This window comes from Engraulis encrasicolus, chromosome 4, assembly GCF_034702125.1.
Source record: "Engraulis encrasicolus isolate BLACKSEA-1 chromosome 4, IST_EnEncr_1.0, whole genome shotgun sequence".
In the NCBI taxonomy this organism is placed as follows: domain Eukaryota; kingdom Metazoa; phylum Chordata; class Actinopteri; order Clupeiformes; family Engraulidae; genus Engraulis; species Engraulis encrasicolus.
In genome coordinates this window covers 34,060,260-34,076,709 of record NC_085860.1, presented here as the reverse complement: position 1 = coordinate 34,076,709, position 16,450 = coordinate 34,060,260, and the positions used below count along the sequence as shown (strand labels likewise).

Below are 16,450 nucleotides of genomic sequence, written 5' to 3'. Positions count from 1 at the left end.
GAGCCACTCATAGTCCAAGACTAGTTGCTGAGGGGTTTTGTCCATCAGAGCAGGCGTGTTTGCCTAAGTGCTCTCTGGATTCTTTGTCTCAGAGTAGCTGTCTGCGCGTTTCCTTCCTTCTGACTGAGGCTTGCCACTCTACAGGAGGAACGGGCAGGGCTGGACTGGCCATGTGGCATAGCGGGCATTTCCCGGTGGGTACCGCACCCTCGTGGGCCCCTATTTTCAGAAATGTAAACCATTTATATACTTACATTTCTGAAAATAGGGGCCCACGAGGGTGCGGGGCCCACCGGTGAGTCAGTTCTGTGAAGGGGGGGTTTAAGCCAAAAGTGCCAGCCAGGGCCTTATCTCTCCCTCAGCCCAGCCCTGGGAACGGGCGAAAAAATATGAGCCGCAGACGACAAGTCAGGCGTGTAATTTGGCAAGACTTTTGGTAGGGTGTCTGCCTTCACCTAATAAGAATGAGGACTGACAGAAAGCAAGAGGGGAGGTAGGAGAAAATAATGAACAAAACTGTAGGAGACAGACTGTTGAAAACTCATGCAGTACACACAGCGGTTTACATAAAAAAACACTATAGCCTCTTAGTGCAGATGGGGTCGCCGGCGGGCCTATTCACTATTTGCTGAAAGTACTCAACTAATACTCAAATAACAACATTGCTGTGACAGTACTGAGAGCCTTAAGTAACAGATTAAAATATAGCTATTACAATTGTGGTGACAATAAGGTTATAACATAGGCTCTGTGCTAAGGGGTTAAGTCAAGGATAGGGTGTCATGGCACACTCAGATCTTTCATAAACTGTTTTTTGTAATTTTTGGCCTGGGTCAGGGTAAAGACTGTCACCTTAATCACGGTTGTCCAGATTCTGATGTCCAGATTCAGATTCTAATTCCCTATATGTACTTAAATACATATTTGACATTTGACCAGAAACACGATGCAAGCCTCTACTGTAGTTCACCAACCCAGATAATTTGATCAACGTAATAAAGTAATATTAATAGTAATCATCAGCTGTGCCCTCTCTAAGTGAACACCACACAGTAAACCTTTCAGTGTTGATTCAACACTCACAGTGTTGTTCATCCTCGCTAAGTGTTGATTGAACAATGTGAAATCCACTGTTCACAGCATTCAAGAGTGAGCAGTGTTGTATAAAAGAGAAGTAAGAGTACTCTTACAGATGTACTTATAGCATTAGTACTAAGGCACTACAAAATTGAAACCATGTATCAGCCACCAGTGTTTTAATTACAGGTACATCTATACGAGTACTTCTATTTTTGCTTCATACAACTCTGTGAGAGAGTAGGACTTGTGACGGTGCCATGCTCCTCAACCATAACACAAGCAGCAGCAGCAGCAGCAGCAGCAGCAGCAGGACTACCGGTATATGAAAGCACTTCAGTGGTGTGGATCAGTGGCATTGAAGAATAGGAATTTGCTGCTCACCATTAGTGCAATGAAGTGCTACAGCTACACTCCTCTGTGTTGGTGTGTGTGTGTGTGGGGGGGGGGTTGTCTTGGTCTCTTTGTTGGTTAGGACCAGTGAGGATCTTTGTTTTGAGGCTGAGGAGGCTTGAGTTTCTGTAGTTGTGCAGTTTCAGTTATTTTTGAGTTATGCATTAAAATTGGTTTTAATTGGTTCTTTGCATGAATTGCAGTTGCTGAATTAATAAATTACAAAGTCGTGTAGTGTGTACACTACGGGTGGCCCCCAATATAATTTTTATGTTTTGCAGCATCACATGAAAGGTGACATATTTTGTAAAGGAATCTTAGAAATTACATTTGCAATACAATTAAGTTACATTCAGGGGACCTAGAGAAAGTTGGGTCTGTTTTAAAGGTGGCTGCCTTAAATATAGGCCTAAAGTGCAGTGTGTTCATAATACGGCCCTTGGAGGAATTTTAGGGCCCTCGGAGGAATTTGAAGTGGCCCTTCGAATTAAAAAGGTTCCCCACGTACACTTACCCAGAACAATGAGCTACATGCTGGCAGCAACACCTGAGGAAGAGAGGAGAGTGAGTTTATACAGGTTCTTTGTTCATATGCACTTCAGACACACTACACTGGTCAGGAACTGAACTGAATAAGTCCATATATTGCCTGTGTGGGTGTGGAGGTCAAGGTCTTTGTATTGATGGAAGGTGTGGGTTGCATTGTCTGGATTGGTAGTAGGCTAGTGTGAAGGATTGGGTCTCTGACTGTACTGGTGTAGCCTGCTGGTATTTTGTTGGGTGTCTGCATGTATTGGTGTGTAAAGTTGGGGTGTCTGGTGCTGCTGCGGAGAGTCGGGGTGTTTGGTGCTGGTGTGACCTCATCACCTTGTCAACGCATCGATTTGGCAATGGGAGGCACAGTACGAGACCGCTGAGCTAAAGGGCCGGTCCGATAGCTCAACGCCACCGCACTGTATTGAGGCTTCGGGAGGGAGGTTTACTAATGCTCCACGCCACACTCTGCTAGTTGGCCTCCGTTACACTGGGTAGTTGTAGAGAGGGCCTGGGTGTCAAGGCGAGGATGCAGGCAGGGTGGGGACGATGTCCTACCTCCTGTCCTGACTGCCTGGCCAGGCCATCCCAGCTCAACACTGATCCAGGGCAGGATGTCAGGCCTAGGGAGGGTGTTCCGCAGGGGGAAAGGCACAGAGGGTCGATAGGAGTGAGGGAGTGAGGGGGTGAGGGTGTGTGTGTGTGTGTGTGTGTGTGTGTGTGTGTGTGTGTGTGTGTGTGTGTGTGTGTGTGTGTGTGTGTGTGTGTGTGTTAGTGTGTGTTCATATGTCTGTTTGGATGAGAAGTTTGTGTGTGTTTGTGTTTGCACATGCGAGTGTGTGTGTGTGTGTGTGTGTGTGTGTGTGTGTGTGTGTGTGTGTGTGTGTGTGTGTGTGTGTGTGTGTGTGTGTGTGTGTGTGTGTGTGTGTGTGTGTGTGTGTGTGTGTGTGTGTGTGTGTGTGTGTGTGTGTGTAAGAGAGAGAGAGAGAGAGAGAGAGAGGAGAGAGAGAGGGGGGAGAGAGAGAGAGAGAGAGAGAGAGAGAGAGAGAGAGAGAGAGAGAGACAGACAGACAGAGACAGAGAGAGAGAGAGAGAGAGAGATTTCCAGGTTTACTACTTCTGTTGGGACAATGGAGAAAGAGAAACACAGCAGAACAGGAGGAGAGAGAGACTGGCTGATGCTGTTGGTGGGGGCTGGATGGTGGGGGGTACAGCCTTGGAGATAAAGACAGGAAGGGGATGAGAGCTCTGGTGACACAAAAAGATTCTGAAGAACTCTCCAAACAACCTGTCCTCCCTGGGCCCCTTCCCCAACAATATCTCACCCCTTTCAGCAAGATACTAATTCAGCAACTATACTGCACGATAGCATAGATTTGGAAGTGTTGTTTGTTGCATACCCTGTTGCAGCCCTTGCCAAAAACTCACTTGAAGTGTTGTTTTGTGTTGACTGACCTAAAAACTGACAGACAAGGCAACCCAAGTCGATTTTATGCAGGGCTGTAGTCAAAGTCCACCTTAGTAGAGTCCAAGACAAATCCGAGACAAGTCCAAGTCCAAAGAGGTTCGCGAGTCCGAGACAAGACAGAGTCCAAAAAGATTAGAGTCCAAGTCAAGTCCCAGTCACATGTCGGTCCGTGTTAAATGAAGAAATGGATGAGTTTCAATATTGAGAATGTTTGAAGGTAACATATATGCCATGGAGGTGAAGACAATTTTGTATGTTGTTGTTGCTCTACTCTAGAATCTATGATAGCCAATGTCCTAAACAAATGAAGACAAACCCGGTCGAGTCCAAAAGCTTAATTTGACAAGACCAATGTCCGAGTCCAAGACAAGTCCGAGTGCAATTGATAGCGAGTCCAAGACAAGTCCAAGTCCATAAAAAACGGACTCGAGTACTACAGCTCTGATTTTAAGAAGGCCTACAGTGACTCATTTCACACACAACAGGGTAACATAGTGAGCTTTATTAATGATCTCATCAAAAAAGGAGTTTGGGTGAATATTATGGAATGAAATAAAAAATACTGTATAATGTTGGTGTCATGTGATGTTTATGGCCAGAGGACATTTGCATCACTGCTGATTTGTCACTGTAGACTGGATATGACCACTGAAAATGCCTCGGACAGGTATAATGTAGGCAACACAGATCTCACTATATAGCCTCTCAACATTTCAAAAAATATTTTTTTGGCCCCATACTTGTTTGGCTCTTCATGCGGGCTAAATTTGAAGCCTGTTTTGCTTATTGTATTTGCTGTATTGTGAAAATTATGAGTTTTTTGGTTTAAATGGGCTACTATTTCACGTCGATGAACAATTTGTTTGTTGTTTTAGACTACACATGTGTCATTAGTGGTTCTAATACTGTATACTAAACACCATTTCGTGGATTTTCTTCTTTTTTTATATCTGTTTTGTCTGTTTTATGTGTGCACATATGAATTGCACTTCACTGTGAAGCATTTGTAGTAAATTACTGAGTATATTAAATACATTAATATCCTCATTACTTGTGTGCTTTCATCATTTCTTTTAATTTTAACTGTTCTGGTGTGAACAGTGAAAGGTGTTTTGAGAACAGGAAAGAAGAAGGCAAGCATGTCCTGAACTTGATGCACCAGGTTATAATCATGTAATAACAATGCACCGCTGATGATAAACACACCACAATGCATCTATTTATTCACTTGCCACTCGAACATCTGCGATGGCCCCTGGAATTTCCGAGAGGGGAGCGAGCCCAGTCAGATGCAGCAGCTTTACCGGGGGCTTCACTGCGAAGCCGCAAAACAACAGAATGGGAGGAAGCACTGTTCTCTGACTTTTTCCTCCTATGAAGGCGCATTTCCTTTTGTCGCCTCAACCTTGCTCATCTGAACCAGTGTAGCTCCAGAGTCAGTTACAACCAAAATGGATACTCTGCTTTATGCATTACTGATAATCCTGCGTTTTTCTGGCACACGTGAGTTATAACATTCGTTAACTTGCCCTGTGTTGTCTTGTGTCCACTGCTACATTTTAATAATTGTTAATTATATGTTATTTTATAACGGGCAACTGTAAGGTCTGTAAAGTCAGTAAAATATAAAATAGTTATTTTCGAGACAGTTTAGAACAATCAGAAAACATTTTAGAACATGGCAGTAGTTAAACGGATTTGGGTAGCCTACATGTTTTGGAGAGTCTGTTGTGGTATGCTTTCCGCGTGTCGTTTTTTAAAAGTTACAGTCCAAGAAAGTTAAATTCCTCATATGTCATAAACATATGTTATAGTTAGGCCTAATTAATAAACGCCTTTGTGTTGGTTTCCCTACCCAGTGAGTTTCATTATTGCACATACAACGAAAGGACTCTGCATATCCAGGTTACACAAAAGCGAAATAGTTTACCTTGGCACATGTGACAGCACCAATCCAGCCCAGCAATGGACATGGACGGACAACATGAAGCTTTATCACCAACAATCATCCAAGTGTCTCTCGGCAGACAGAAGAGGCGGGCAACTTGGAACTCGTCTTGTCAGTCTCAAAAACTGTAGCGGGTCACCTTCATGGAAATGCTACGACGAATGGGGTATCTTTGGATTAGCAGACAAGCCATTGTATCTGAAGACGCAAGGCATAAGAGTTATCATTCAAAAGAACCCTATTTTTTCCAACTGGACTGCTTCACACATCGATAATGGGGACAAACAGAAGATGGCACCCATTTGCCAAATTAAAGGTGAGTTCACATACAATGGGGGTGTCATCAGTAGTTTAGGCTACAGAAGACAATTTAACTACAATTATTTATAGAAAATTATATATAAATAAATAACGCAATTTAACTCATAACATAGTCCTACACATCATTAATGACTATGGGGAAACAGAAACTCTTAAAATCTCTGCGTAGGAAAGCAGAGGATGACATTCCTGGTGCACGGTTTCCTTGCACATTGTGTTCAAGGCCTCTGTCAGCCGTCACAGGAATGTCGTAAGCAGCAGTCTTTCCTGTAAGTGCTCCATCATTGGCCTAGGCCTACTATGACATGAGCACGACTATTACTGTAAACAATTGAAAGCCTGAGGCCTAGCAGCTATATTTTTGTAGGTACACATCTTGGCGAATGATAGGTCTATGGCACAGATGTGGTATGCCTTTTCATTGCCACAAAAATCTGGTATCACCACATAACGGATGCCCAATTCAGTCGATAGCATGTTTTAATTTAAGCTGGCTGTGACTACAAACGTAGATTGTTCACATGTTCAGCTAAGTAGCACTAAATCTATTAGGCTACCAGAAAATGTGGCATTTGGTTTAATTATGTAGCCATGGGTATTTTAATAACAAAATAATAATAACAATAATAATAACAACAACAACAACAGCAACAACCACCACAATAATAATATCAGCAACATTCATTTGGAAAGTCTGCCCCCCTGTTCACTGACTTCTTTTGTTCAATCAAAGTTACCCTCTAACTTAAATATTTACATGACAGTGATGAAACAGTTAGTCATAGTAAATGTTATTAAGTCTACAGGACTGTCCATAGGAAATGCAATGATACATTACATGCCAAATGTACCAGTAGCCTTCTTAACATGGTTTCACATTGTGTTTGGATTAGTAAACACATTTAGACCCTTTTTATGCCTTGACAGGTTCCACCACAGTCTCAACATCCACATTCTCATCAACACACAAATCCACCACTTATACCAGTACATCACAAGAAGCCACTGAAACACAAACATCACTCCACCCTAAACTCATCACAGACACCAACCAAGTGCTGTGGACACACTCAGTCACACAGCAGATCACCCTGAGAGCCCCGGTCACTGTTCGGAACAGGGCGGTGACGCATCCTAGTAGTGACACTGTGAAGCCTCGGACCAGGAGGGCCTTGACCACTGATCTGAGGCCTGTGTCGACGATACCAGTAACCCCCAACGCTCTGAACAGAAGTGACATCACCACGGTGGTCACAGGATCTGACCCCTCTCTCACTGAAACTTCCCATGCAGTAGATCTGTGGACCGGTGAGTCTGACTCACCCACTAGCCCTGCCACTGTGCCGCAGCGTGGGTTTCGGGATGAAACGGCTTCATCCGCCGAGACCTTTGCCCCTCAAACGCAGCCCGGAGCCGTTGATGAAATGTCTGTGGGATCAGTCAGTGCCCACAAGACAGCAGCACGGCTTCCCACCACAGATTTGCCCCCTGACAGCACCAAGATTGTGTCCCCAACCCCAACAGACCTCGTTTCTAACGCTGTGCCACACAGGCCCCTCACAGACCTTGACTCGAACCCTGCGCCCCACAGTCACACCACGTCAGGGATGGCCCCTGCCGATTCCACAGACCTAGTGACTGGTAAGGATCTAACTGCCATGATGACACATGACGGCGGGCTGCATGCTGGTGGTGGTGGTGGTGGTGGTGGTGGTACTACACAGGCTGAGGAGGAGACATTGGCACCCTCATCCTCCTCTTCCTCCTCTGCTGCTGCCACTGGACCTGGCACCACCACCACAAGACTCCACATCACCACATCAGACGAGTCGACCACAACACCCAAACCTCCTCTCACCACCAGTCGAGTGCCCCCAGGGAGAAGCCGAGGCACCACAGCCATGGGAACAGCAGCATCCTCTAGGGCAGCAACTTCCCCATCTGGACCTTCGACCACTGGCCCAGGTGTAGGGAGCAGTGCCCATCACAGCCCAGCGGCGTCCAGAGCCACCCACATCCCTGTGGAGGTTACTGAGGTGCCGGTGAGCACCACTGGCCTCAGGTCAACCACGTTTGCTCAGACAACCTCCATCGCTGCTGAATCCACTGCCACCACCACCACCACTGTTAAGCCAACAACCCCGAGCACAGTTCTGATAACTACCGCCCCTGCCACCAGCCCTGAGATAACCACCTCAACAACCACCACCACCACCATCCCCACCACCACCAACATCCCCACCACAACTACACAACAAACTACCACAAAGTTAATAACTACTCCTGCTACGACTCAAGCCAGATCCACCACACTGCCTCCCACCACTACAACCACTGCTGCTCCAACCACCCTGATGACCACAACTTACCCCACAACCACAGCCACCACACAACAGGTGAGTGTGTCAGATGTATTTATACGTATAAAGTCAGAACACCAAACACCTGCAAACATGTATGTTACTTACTTATACTTATACTTATATTATATATATATATATATATCTACATGATTTTAAATGTGGCTGTATGTAACTCCATTGGTAATGCTTAAAATCTGAAACATATCTTCAACAAATCGCACCCTGTGTATATTTATATGTATATGTATATATATATATATATATATATATATATATATATATATATATATATATATATATATATATAGTAAAACTAAGTAACATACATGTTTGCAGGTGTTTGGTGTTTGCAGGTGTTTGGTGGTGATTCAAATGTTTCAAGTGTTTGACGTAGAGCACATTTGCTTGATTTAAAGCGACACTTTGCAACTTTTTTCAAGGTTAAAGAATCGTATTTGTCAATTGATAGATTATTATTTATTCCTCATTCCAGGGAGTATAAGGACACACTTTCGTCCGCCTCTGTCTGTTTGTGTAGGGGTAAAAACTTGCTCGCAAGTTGGTTTGTGGCAGTCTCAGCCAGTGAACCAACAGTGAACATTTTACCCTGGCCCATAGGGGGCGCCTCAACCCAAAAGTTGTGCACTGTGGTTTTAAAGGTGCCATTTGAAGAATTGTCAAAAGCAGCAGACATCAGTATTTAACTAGAGAGAAAACGCGAATTGATTTACAGAGTTATACTGACAGAGTTTGGGAATTCCTCACCACAAAAGTCACCCATCTCAGATTGCACCCTTTTGCACTTCTAGACAATGATTATTTTAGACAAAAAGAGTAGGAAAAGACATTAGAAAATAAATAAATAAAATAAAATAATGTCCTTCAGATTTTTTAAATTATAATGTCTGGCTTAATCATCATAGCCATCATCATAATTATATTGACCTAAAATAATAATAATAATAATAGCAACAACAACAACAACAACAATATTGATATTGATATATTTATGTAATATATTATATAAAAGATATTTCAGTTCAATTTCCAAGCTTTTAAATACCATATGTTAAATACTAAAAAAGCAGCAGAAGGCCTACTAGTAATATTGCATGAGTTTGCTCATTAAATTGCTTGATGGGTCATTCCCCGTAGAGTGCATAATGCCCTCTGGTAATTCAGATTACCTTCTGCCATTTTGCAGCAGACCTAACAGCATAAAAGGGCCTTTGATGAATTACACACAAACATAAAATGGGAAATGATTAGAATGAAAAATCTCATCAATCATATGCAGTGCTTTGGCTGTTGACGAAGTTTACTTTGTAAATTATGAAGGGGGCTCTGAACATCTGGCTCGGAGCCAAGGCCAAGATACTGTGTATCAGAGAAAGTTCGCATCAGGAAGGAAAGAAGGGTGGGGTGACCGAGAGGAGAGCGATTGCTCAAGGTGCTGGTGTCACAGAGTCAAGTGAAAGTTTGGGGACCATGAATCTTTTAGGAAACATGGATTTATCTTTTTTGCCATTACCCTTGACAAAGTCATTGCGTCTTTAGAAAAGAAAACAGCCTCAAATCCCTGGGAACGGATGTTTTTTGCGCGCTCCAAGGATGTTTTTTTTCTGAGGAATTAATCTAATTGTATCATAATTAAAGACGTTTTATATCGCAATTGAAATTGTTGGATCCGAGTCAGGACTGTGTCATTGGCTCAGGAAGTGTGAAAGTGGGGCTGTGCTGAAAGTGGAGGACGAGCTGAATGACGATGTGGGAACCAGGGGATGCAAGGCTGCAGTCTCATCTCCGATGCGCAATCATCATTTATTCGGAATTACGCAGAAAACTGTTACGTCTAAAATTTTATTTAGAATAAATAACAAAAAAATGTAACCAGAATTTATACTGCTAAACATCACGTGGGCTATGGTGCGGACGCGATTAAAACACCATCATGTTGGCATGGAACGTTTTAGGCGTAATCATTTTATGGTGGAGTCACGTAAAGGTTAGCGCCAATATTTGTGCATCATGGATACATTGTTTCGATTTCCAGAACGAATTGTAATATTGTTTTCTTTTATTTTCGCTTGCAGCTGGAAACGACGGAGGCAGTCAGATGTTGGATAAATGACACAGAGGTCCATTCCACCACTGACAGAATCGAAGTGAAGTTCACCACCATCCGAGAAGGCTGTAATTTTACTATAGCTTATAGTAGTGTGTCCCCCGAAGCGGAGTGTCGTTCAGTATTGGGCGACAGTGAATCCTTCCAGTGTCTTATTGAGGATTTGACTCCAGGCACCTCTTTTGACTTGGGAATCATCTCGAAAACTGATGGAGAGCGACAAAATGTGTCAGTGCAAACAGGTAAGCCAGATGACACGTACTAACAGTGTAATAACTGCTGTTAATAACTTAAGGGTTATTTTGATTTTAGGGCTACTAAGTTTTCAAACATTAGAAGAATTGATTAGGATAATCAATTTAGCAATATTCATCCTTGGATACTTGGACTAAATACAATAAATAGCCTAACTGAAATAGTTCTGTTCTACTCATTGTTGTGGTTCACAAAGCTTACACCTTTTGCTGAGTAGATATAGGCTATTGGTTGAAATTAATGCTACCTGCCATACTGCAGTGGGTTTTCTGATATCAAAATCTTACACACACATTCTGTGAAGTGAATATATTGTATGCGGACTTATGCAGTAAGAAAGGCACTGGTTTATGCTGGAAGCAAAATGGAAGGTGTTTTTCACCCAATACGTATACATTCCCGTATCAATTCACATTTACACAATGTAGACTATAATGTCATTATCTTGAGGTTGTAGATGAAATATTTCTTTCCCCAAAGTGAGTTCTCCACAATGGATTTGTGCTTATAAGAAGTAGATTAATTTATTTCTGGAGTTGAAGTTAACACAACCATGTTCCTGCAATAAAATATATTACAATGATTTCAGTGCATCTTGCTGGTTTGCAAGTATGACAAATTGGTACACTGTACGGGTGAACTACAACCACTGACAAGTGCATTGCATTAAGTAGCTATTAAATCCCAGAGCATTGTTCATAGATAGCCAAACATAAGTATTTGTCTGTGCTATTGTTTTAGAAAGAACACACTGTCCAGTCCTTGTGGAGAGGAAAAGGGAGAGAGAGAGAGAGAGAGAGAGAGAGAGAGAGAGAGAGAGAGAGAGAGAGGGAGAAAGGTGCCTGGGAAGGAACCTTGGAAGCCTGTGATGGTCTTCCAGCCTTGCTGGAGCAGAAGTCAGCAACAATGCTGGCTGGGCATCTAATCTGAAGTGTTTGTTTCCAGAAAGATCTCCCTGCCCCTCTCCTCTCTCTCTTGCTCGTTTCCCTCTCCTCTCATTGTTACCTAGTTCCAACGGATGCAATGTTTTGTTTTGTGAGCCAAATAGATTAGATAAGAGAGTGAGCGTGAAATGTCTGGGCCTGGCGGCAGGACACGTCTATTCTCTCTCACCAGTTAGTACACCTTCAGATCTACCCAGAGAGGCCCCAGCGCAGTCCCTGCACACTCCCTTGGGGATGTCTCTTGTTAGAAACTTTGGGACACTTACTGAATATACATTGTCTCGAGCAACAATATCTGTATCCATACAATGGATAGGTTTGTCAAAGCATGTTTGAAAAGTTCCATACGTATATATGGAAACATTAGGCATCTCAGATGATTCAGTCAAACACAAATGCAGAATTACATTTAAAAAAAAAATCTTGCTACTGCTTTTGATGATTACATTGTTAGGTGTTGGCTGTTGCTCTCTCCGTGCTCTTGGGCGGAGGGGAATACAGAAGGTTAGTAGGAGCCTAGTAGGGAGCAGGTAAAGTTAGATCCCACTTGTCTGGAAGCTGTATCCAAGACACTGGAAAGATTTTTGTGACAGCAGTGGGACAAAAGTTGATTTTTAAAAAAAAGATGGTAATGTAGTGGGCATTGCATGTGGAGGTGTGAGGATCAAACATCACAGGAGACTCCCAGAGAATGTCAAAGTGTGTCAGAGTATTGATAGTTAGGATCTAAGGCAGGGGTGTCAAGCTCATTTTGGTTCAGGGGCCACATTTGATCTCATGTGGGCCGGGCCAGTAACGTTATTGCAAAATGATGCATTTTCTGCTTCATATCAGAATTGTATTGTGTTGATCATGTCAAGGCACTGTAGATGACAGCGGGTAAATTCAGGAGCATTGGCTGCAATGGCAAGAAAAAAAAAGACAAATTAAAGTATTGAAACCCTAAAATCTCAGACACCTGCAGAATCTTTGTAATAATGGGGCTAGAGATTTACTTATGCTTGACACCCCTTGATCTAAAGGGTTGGCAATCCAAGATCCGTGCCTCTATAACCCCTGGCCTGGGACAGATCCTTAATAGAACAGGGAGTAGATGCCTTCAGTGTTCTAGCCAAGGGCTGAGGGGGATCCCAGTCTTACCCTCTGTCTCAGTTTCTTCCAGGGGTCAGGGATAGCTGTCTACTTCCTGAAAGACTCCCTTACTGGGATGAGATGCACACACACACACACACACACACACACACACACACACACACACACACACACACACACACACACACACACACACACACACACACACACACACACACACACACACACACACACATTCATGGATACACACTCTCTCCCACAAACACTTGCATCTCCCGACACATGCACTCTCCATTCTCAGCGGTGGCCGAACAATCCTATCAGCTGTGGCGATCTCAGCCTTGGCCAGCCCCACGCCGCGGCACAAAGACAGGAAACCCAGGCAGGCCATCCCCAGGATATTCTCTAAACCACCGTTGTTGTGGTTGTGTAACATTGCAGCCGTTTACCATCACTTTCCAAGTTTTACACAAGTGCAACAGGCTTGCAATATAGTGGTCAGCTCACAGCAACCTCCGCATCTATCTGAATTTTTATAGAGAGATCTGACCTGTGAATATATGTATGGTGGAGATACTGTATGTGCAATGTTGTGTGTTTGATGTCTTTGTGTTTCTTCTGTATTTATGTATGTACGCTACTTGAGGATCAATAAATGATACTCTACTCTACTCTACTCTATTCTACTCTACTCTACTCTACACCTTTGCGCCTTTTGCTTTAGAAATGGTATTGCTCTGCTTTGTTTCTCACACCTCCACACGTTGTAATCGGTTGATCTGATGAGCTAAGTGAGTGAACTCTAAAGGCTAATGTGATCACTTCATCACTCTCCCCCGTAGACCCAGAGCCCCCCTCAGACGTGGTGCTGGAGCCCGACAGAGATGCCACGTCTGGGCTGCGTGTGCGCTGGTCCCACCCGCGTGGCACGGTGGACTGGTACGAGCTGTCTCTGGAGGAGGTGGACACCGGCCGCCGAGTCTCCGCCACCAGGGTGATGGGCACCGCGGCCACCCAATCAGGCTTCTCCGCCCTCACCCCTGGCACCGCTTACACCCTCCGCCTGCGATCTCTCACAGGGGACAGAGGATCTGTTCCCACCATCAGGACAGCTGCCACAGGTACTAAAGCTGGGGACACTGGTCACCTGCCATGACAGACAGTTGCACATGCACAGAGCATGGCCTGGCAAATATCCCATACATTAAAAGTTCTTTGAGGTGAGGTCAGTGGGTCTTCATCAAATTAATTTGTATACTACTGGACAGAGCTACAACCAATCCAAGCAAGGACAATATGCAGTATGATATGCAGCATGCATATAGTACTGTGCAGTAGTACTGCATGCAGTGGCTCAATAATTGCAAACTGGGCCCCAGGGCAAAACACTGATAGTGTGTTCAGGCCGGCTGAGAACCGTGCCATCGTGAGCGTTCCCGTACCTAATCATGAACCGGCCAGCGTGTTCACGCTGCAGATCTTAGTGTTCGCAAACCACAAATTTGCAAATTCTTGTTTTTTCTCTGCGAACGGTGACAACAATGTCGACGTCAGCAGGTACATCCAGGTAACACACAGTCATATGCAGAAAAGTTCAGAGCTCGGTATGAACACGGATGGTTCGAAGGTAAGCACTTTACTGCCGGACGTAACTGATGTGGGCACAGGCACGGGCACCCTTCTGCACGGCCTGAAAACAGTATGATAGGATTCCCCATACAGCCGGCCAAGGACATAATAGGGTGCCCATCACCAATATGACAAATGCCCTGTTCACCCCCAGCTCTGTTACTGGTTAGATTTATGTTGGTTTCAAATGTCTAAGGTGGGAAGCAGAAAAAAGTCTCACCAGGCTCACCAGACTGACTCGAAAGTGAAATTCTCTACCGTGTTAAAACGTAATTTGGTTATCTAAAAGAGTTCTAAAGTATCCACCCCATATACTGCACGTATAGTTTGTGTGTCAAACTTGAATCAGCAGGCTTTGGAAAGTTTCTTTCATGAGGTTATAAAAATGAACATAAATCTGTTAGTAAGAGCAGATTGGGGGGGGGGGGGGGGCTCCCTGCCCCATACTGTAAGGTCTGTTTAGTCTCTTCAGGAATTCTGTATCGTTGTCAGTTACAGGATGCCGTTCTAGACATGCTCGCAGACAATGTCTCCTGACTTGCCTATAAGGAAGCTAGACAAAGGGGATGTGGTGTCAGAACGCCACCCTCACCACACTCTCATAGGACTTTTTATGTGAACCAGTAGTATTTTTTTTCATAGTTTAACTGTGAATACACACTAGCCACACAAATAATTGCTCAGATGATTTGATAAATGTTAATAAACTGGAAAAACAAAACAATGACGTTTTTCAGCACAACATTTTTCGTTGTTAAAGCTCTTCAAAACAGATGCAATGCACAGTATGCTTCCTTAAAATATTAGATAATAAAATAAGATATATAATAATATCATATAATAAGTCATTAGATAATATAATAAGATAATAAAGCCTGTCCTTTTTGACATTCAGTAAATCTGACCCTCTTCCATCAGTGGCCCTAATTGTATACATTTGTCATTGTTGTATTCTGCCTCCAGCTCCATCTCCCATCAGAGGCCTGAAGCTGGCTCCCTCCTCCAGGAACCTGGACGTGTCCTGGCTGCCCGGCCCCGGTCGGGTGGAGCACTTCTGGGTGCTGCTGACGGAGCAGGACAGCCTGCTCCACAATGTCACTGTAGGTGCCAAGGTCACCACATACACCTTCTCCGGAGTGACTCCAGGAACACTGTGTAAAGTAGCAGTGGTGGCTGTGTCGGCTGGGATACCGAGCGCTCCAATCTCCAAAGCAGCTGTCACAGGTAAAGGAGAAATTGAAAGTTTTGTTAGGGCTTTTATTCTGAGTAGGGGCAGTATGGAAGCTTCATGTTTGTTTCTGAACTAAGCAACTCTTCACAATATTCTCAGACAAAATAGGATGCAAGTAAGCATCATTAATGTTTATACATGTTTATATTTATAAATATTGTTCAAAAGTCACCTATCACATTGGTGCATTATCTATATCTTATAATCGTCTTCATGTTTACAAAGGGTAGATCATAATAGAGCCAGATTATGTATTTTTCACCTGAACCTATTACACAGAATATAGTAATGAATGAAGTCGTGCTGGGTGGCTGATACTGATGTCATCAAGCACTTTTATTGACTTTTATACATGTTCCCATGATTCACTGCACTTCCGTCTTCTGTCGTTACCTTAGCCCCATCTGCCATCATTGGCCTGAAGCTGTCTTCCACCCCCGGCAACATCAGCATGTCCTGGCAGCCTGGTGCGGGTCGGGCAGACCTCTTCTGGCTGGTGCTGAGCGAGCAGGGGAAGATGACCCAGAATGCCACTCTGGCCAGCGGGGTGACCTCTCACACCTTCACTGGCGTGACACCGGGTACAAAGTGCAAAGTGTCGCTGGTGGCGGAGTCCATGGGGTTGAAAAGCAGTCCAGTGTCTAGAGAGGTCTACACAGGTAAGATAAAAACCCTTTGATGCAGATCTGATGTTATAAGTTTGCTGATACTAATGGTAATGGTATAGAGCATAGACCAAGTGTCCATTCGTTAGGCCTACATAAGACTCTGCAATGTCATAGCAATATTGCAATGATGTAGTATGATGAGTTTTTTTCAGCAAAATAGTGAGCTGGCCATCGGTGATCCCATCTCTGTACCAATAGGCTTCAACAAGATGACAGATCCTACTATGTTAGGTTTATGTTACAGTATGTTAGGTAAGGTTAGGGCAGTCATGTGTAAGCGGTTAGGGTGTCAGACTTGTAACCCAAAGGTAGCCGATTCAAGTCTCAACCTGTCAGGTTGATGGGGGCAGTAATTAACCAGTGCTCTCCCCCATTCTCCTCCATGAATGAGGTAACCTGAGC

At 43.9% G+C, this 16,450-nt stretch overlaps 1 protein-coding gene across 1 annotated transcript in view; it reads left to right on the top strand.

The window, feature by feature from the left end:
* The first annotated feature begins 4,800 nt into the window (after window positions 1–4,800).
* The window catches only part of LOC134447678 (receptor-type tyrosine-protein phosphatase beta-like), a 35,125-nt gene continuing 23,475 nt past the window's right edge, over window positions 4,801–16,450 (top strand). The window contains exons 1-7 of the mRNA XM_063197265.1: window positions 4,801–4,975; window positions 5,332–5,736; window positions 6,669–8,137; window positions 10,198–10,471; window positions 13,363–13,641; window positions 15,113–15,373; window positions 15,779–16,039. Coding sequence (XP_063053335.1) covers window positions 4,924–4,975; window positions 5,332–5,736; window positions 6,669–8,137; window positions 10,198–10,471; window positions 13,363–13,641; window positions 15,113–15,373; window positions 15,779–16,039 — 3,001 coding nt within the window. The 5' untranslated portion in view covers window positions 4,801–4,923. The remainder of the gene's footprint in view (window positions 4,976–5,331; window positions 5,737–6,668; window positions 8,138–10,197; window positions 10,472–13,362; window positions 13,642–15,112; window positions 15,374–15,778; window positions 16,040–16,450) is intronic.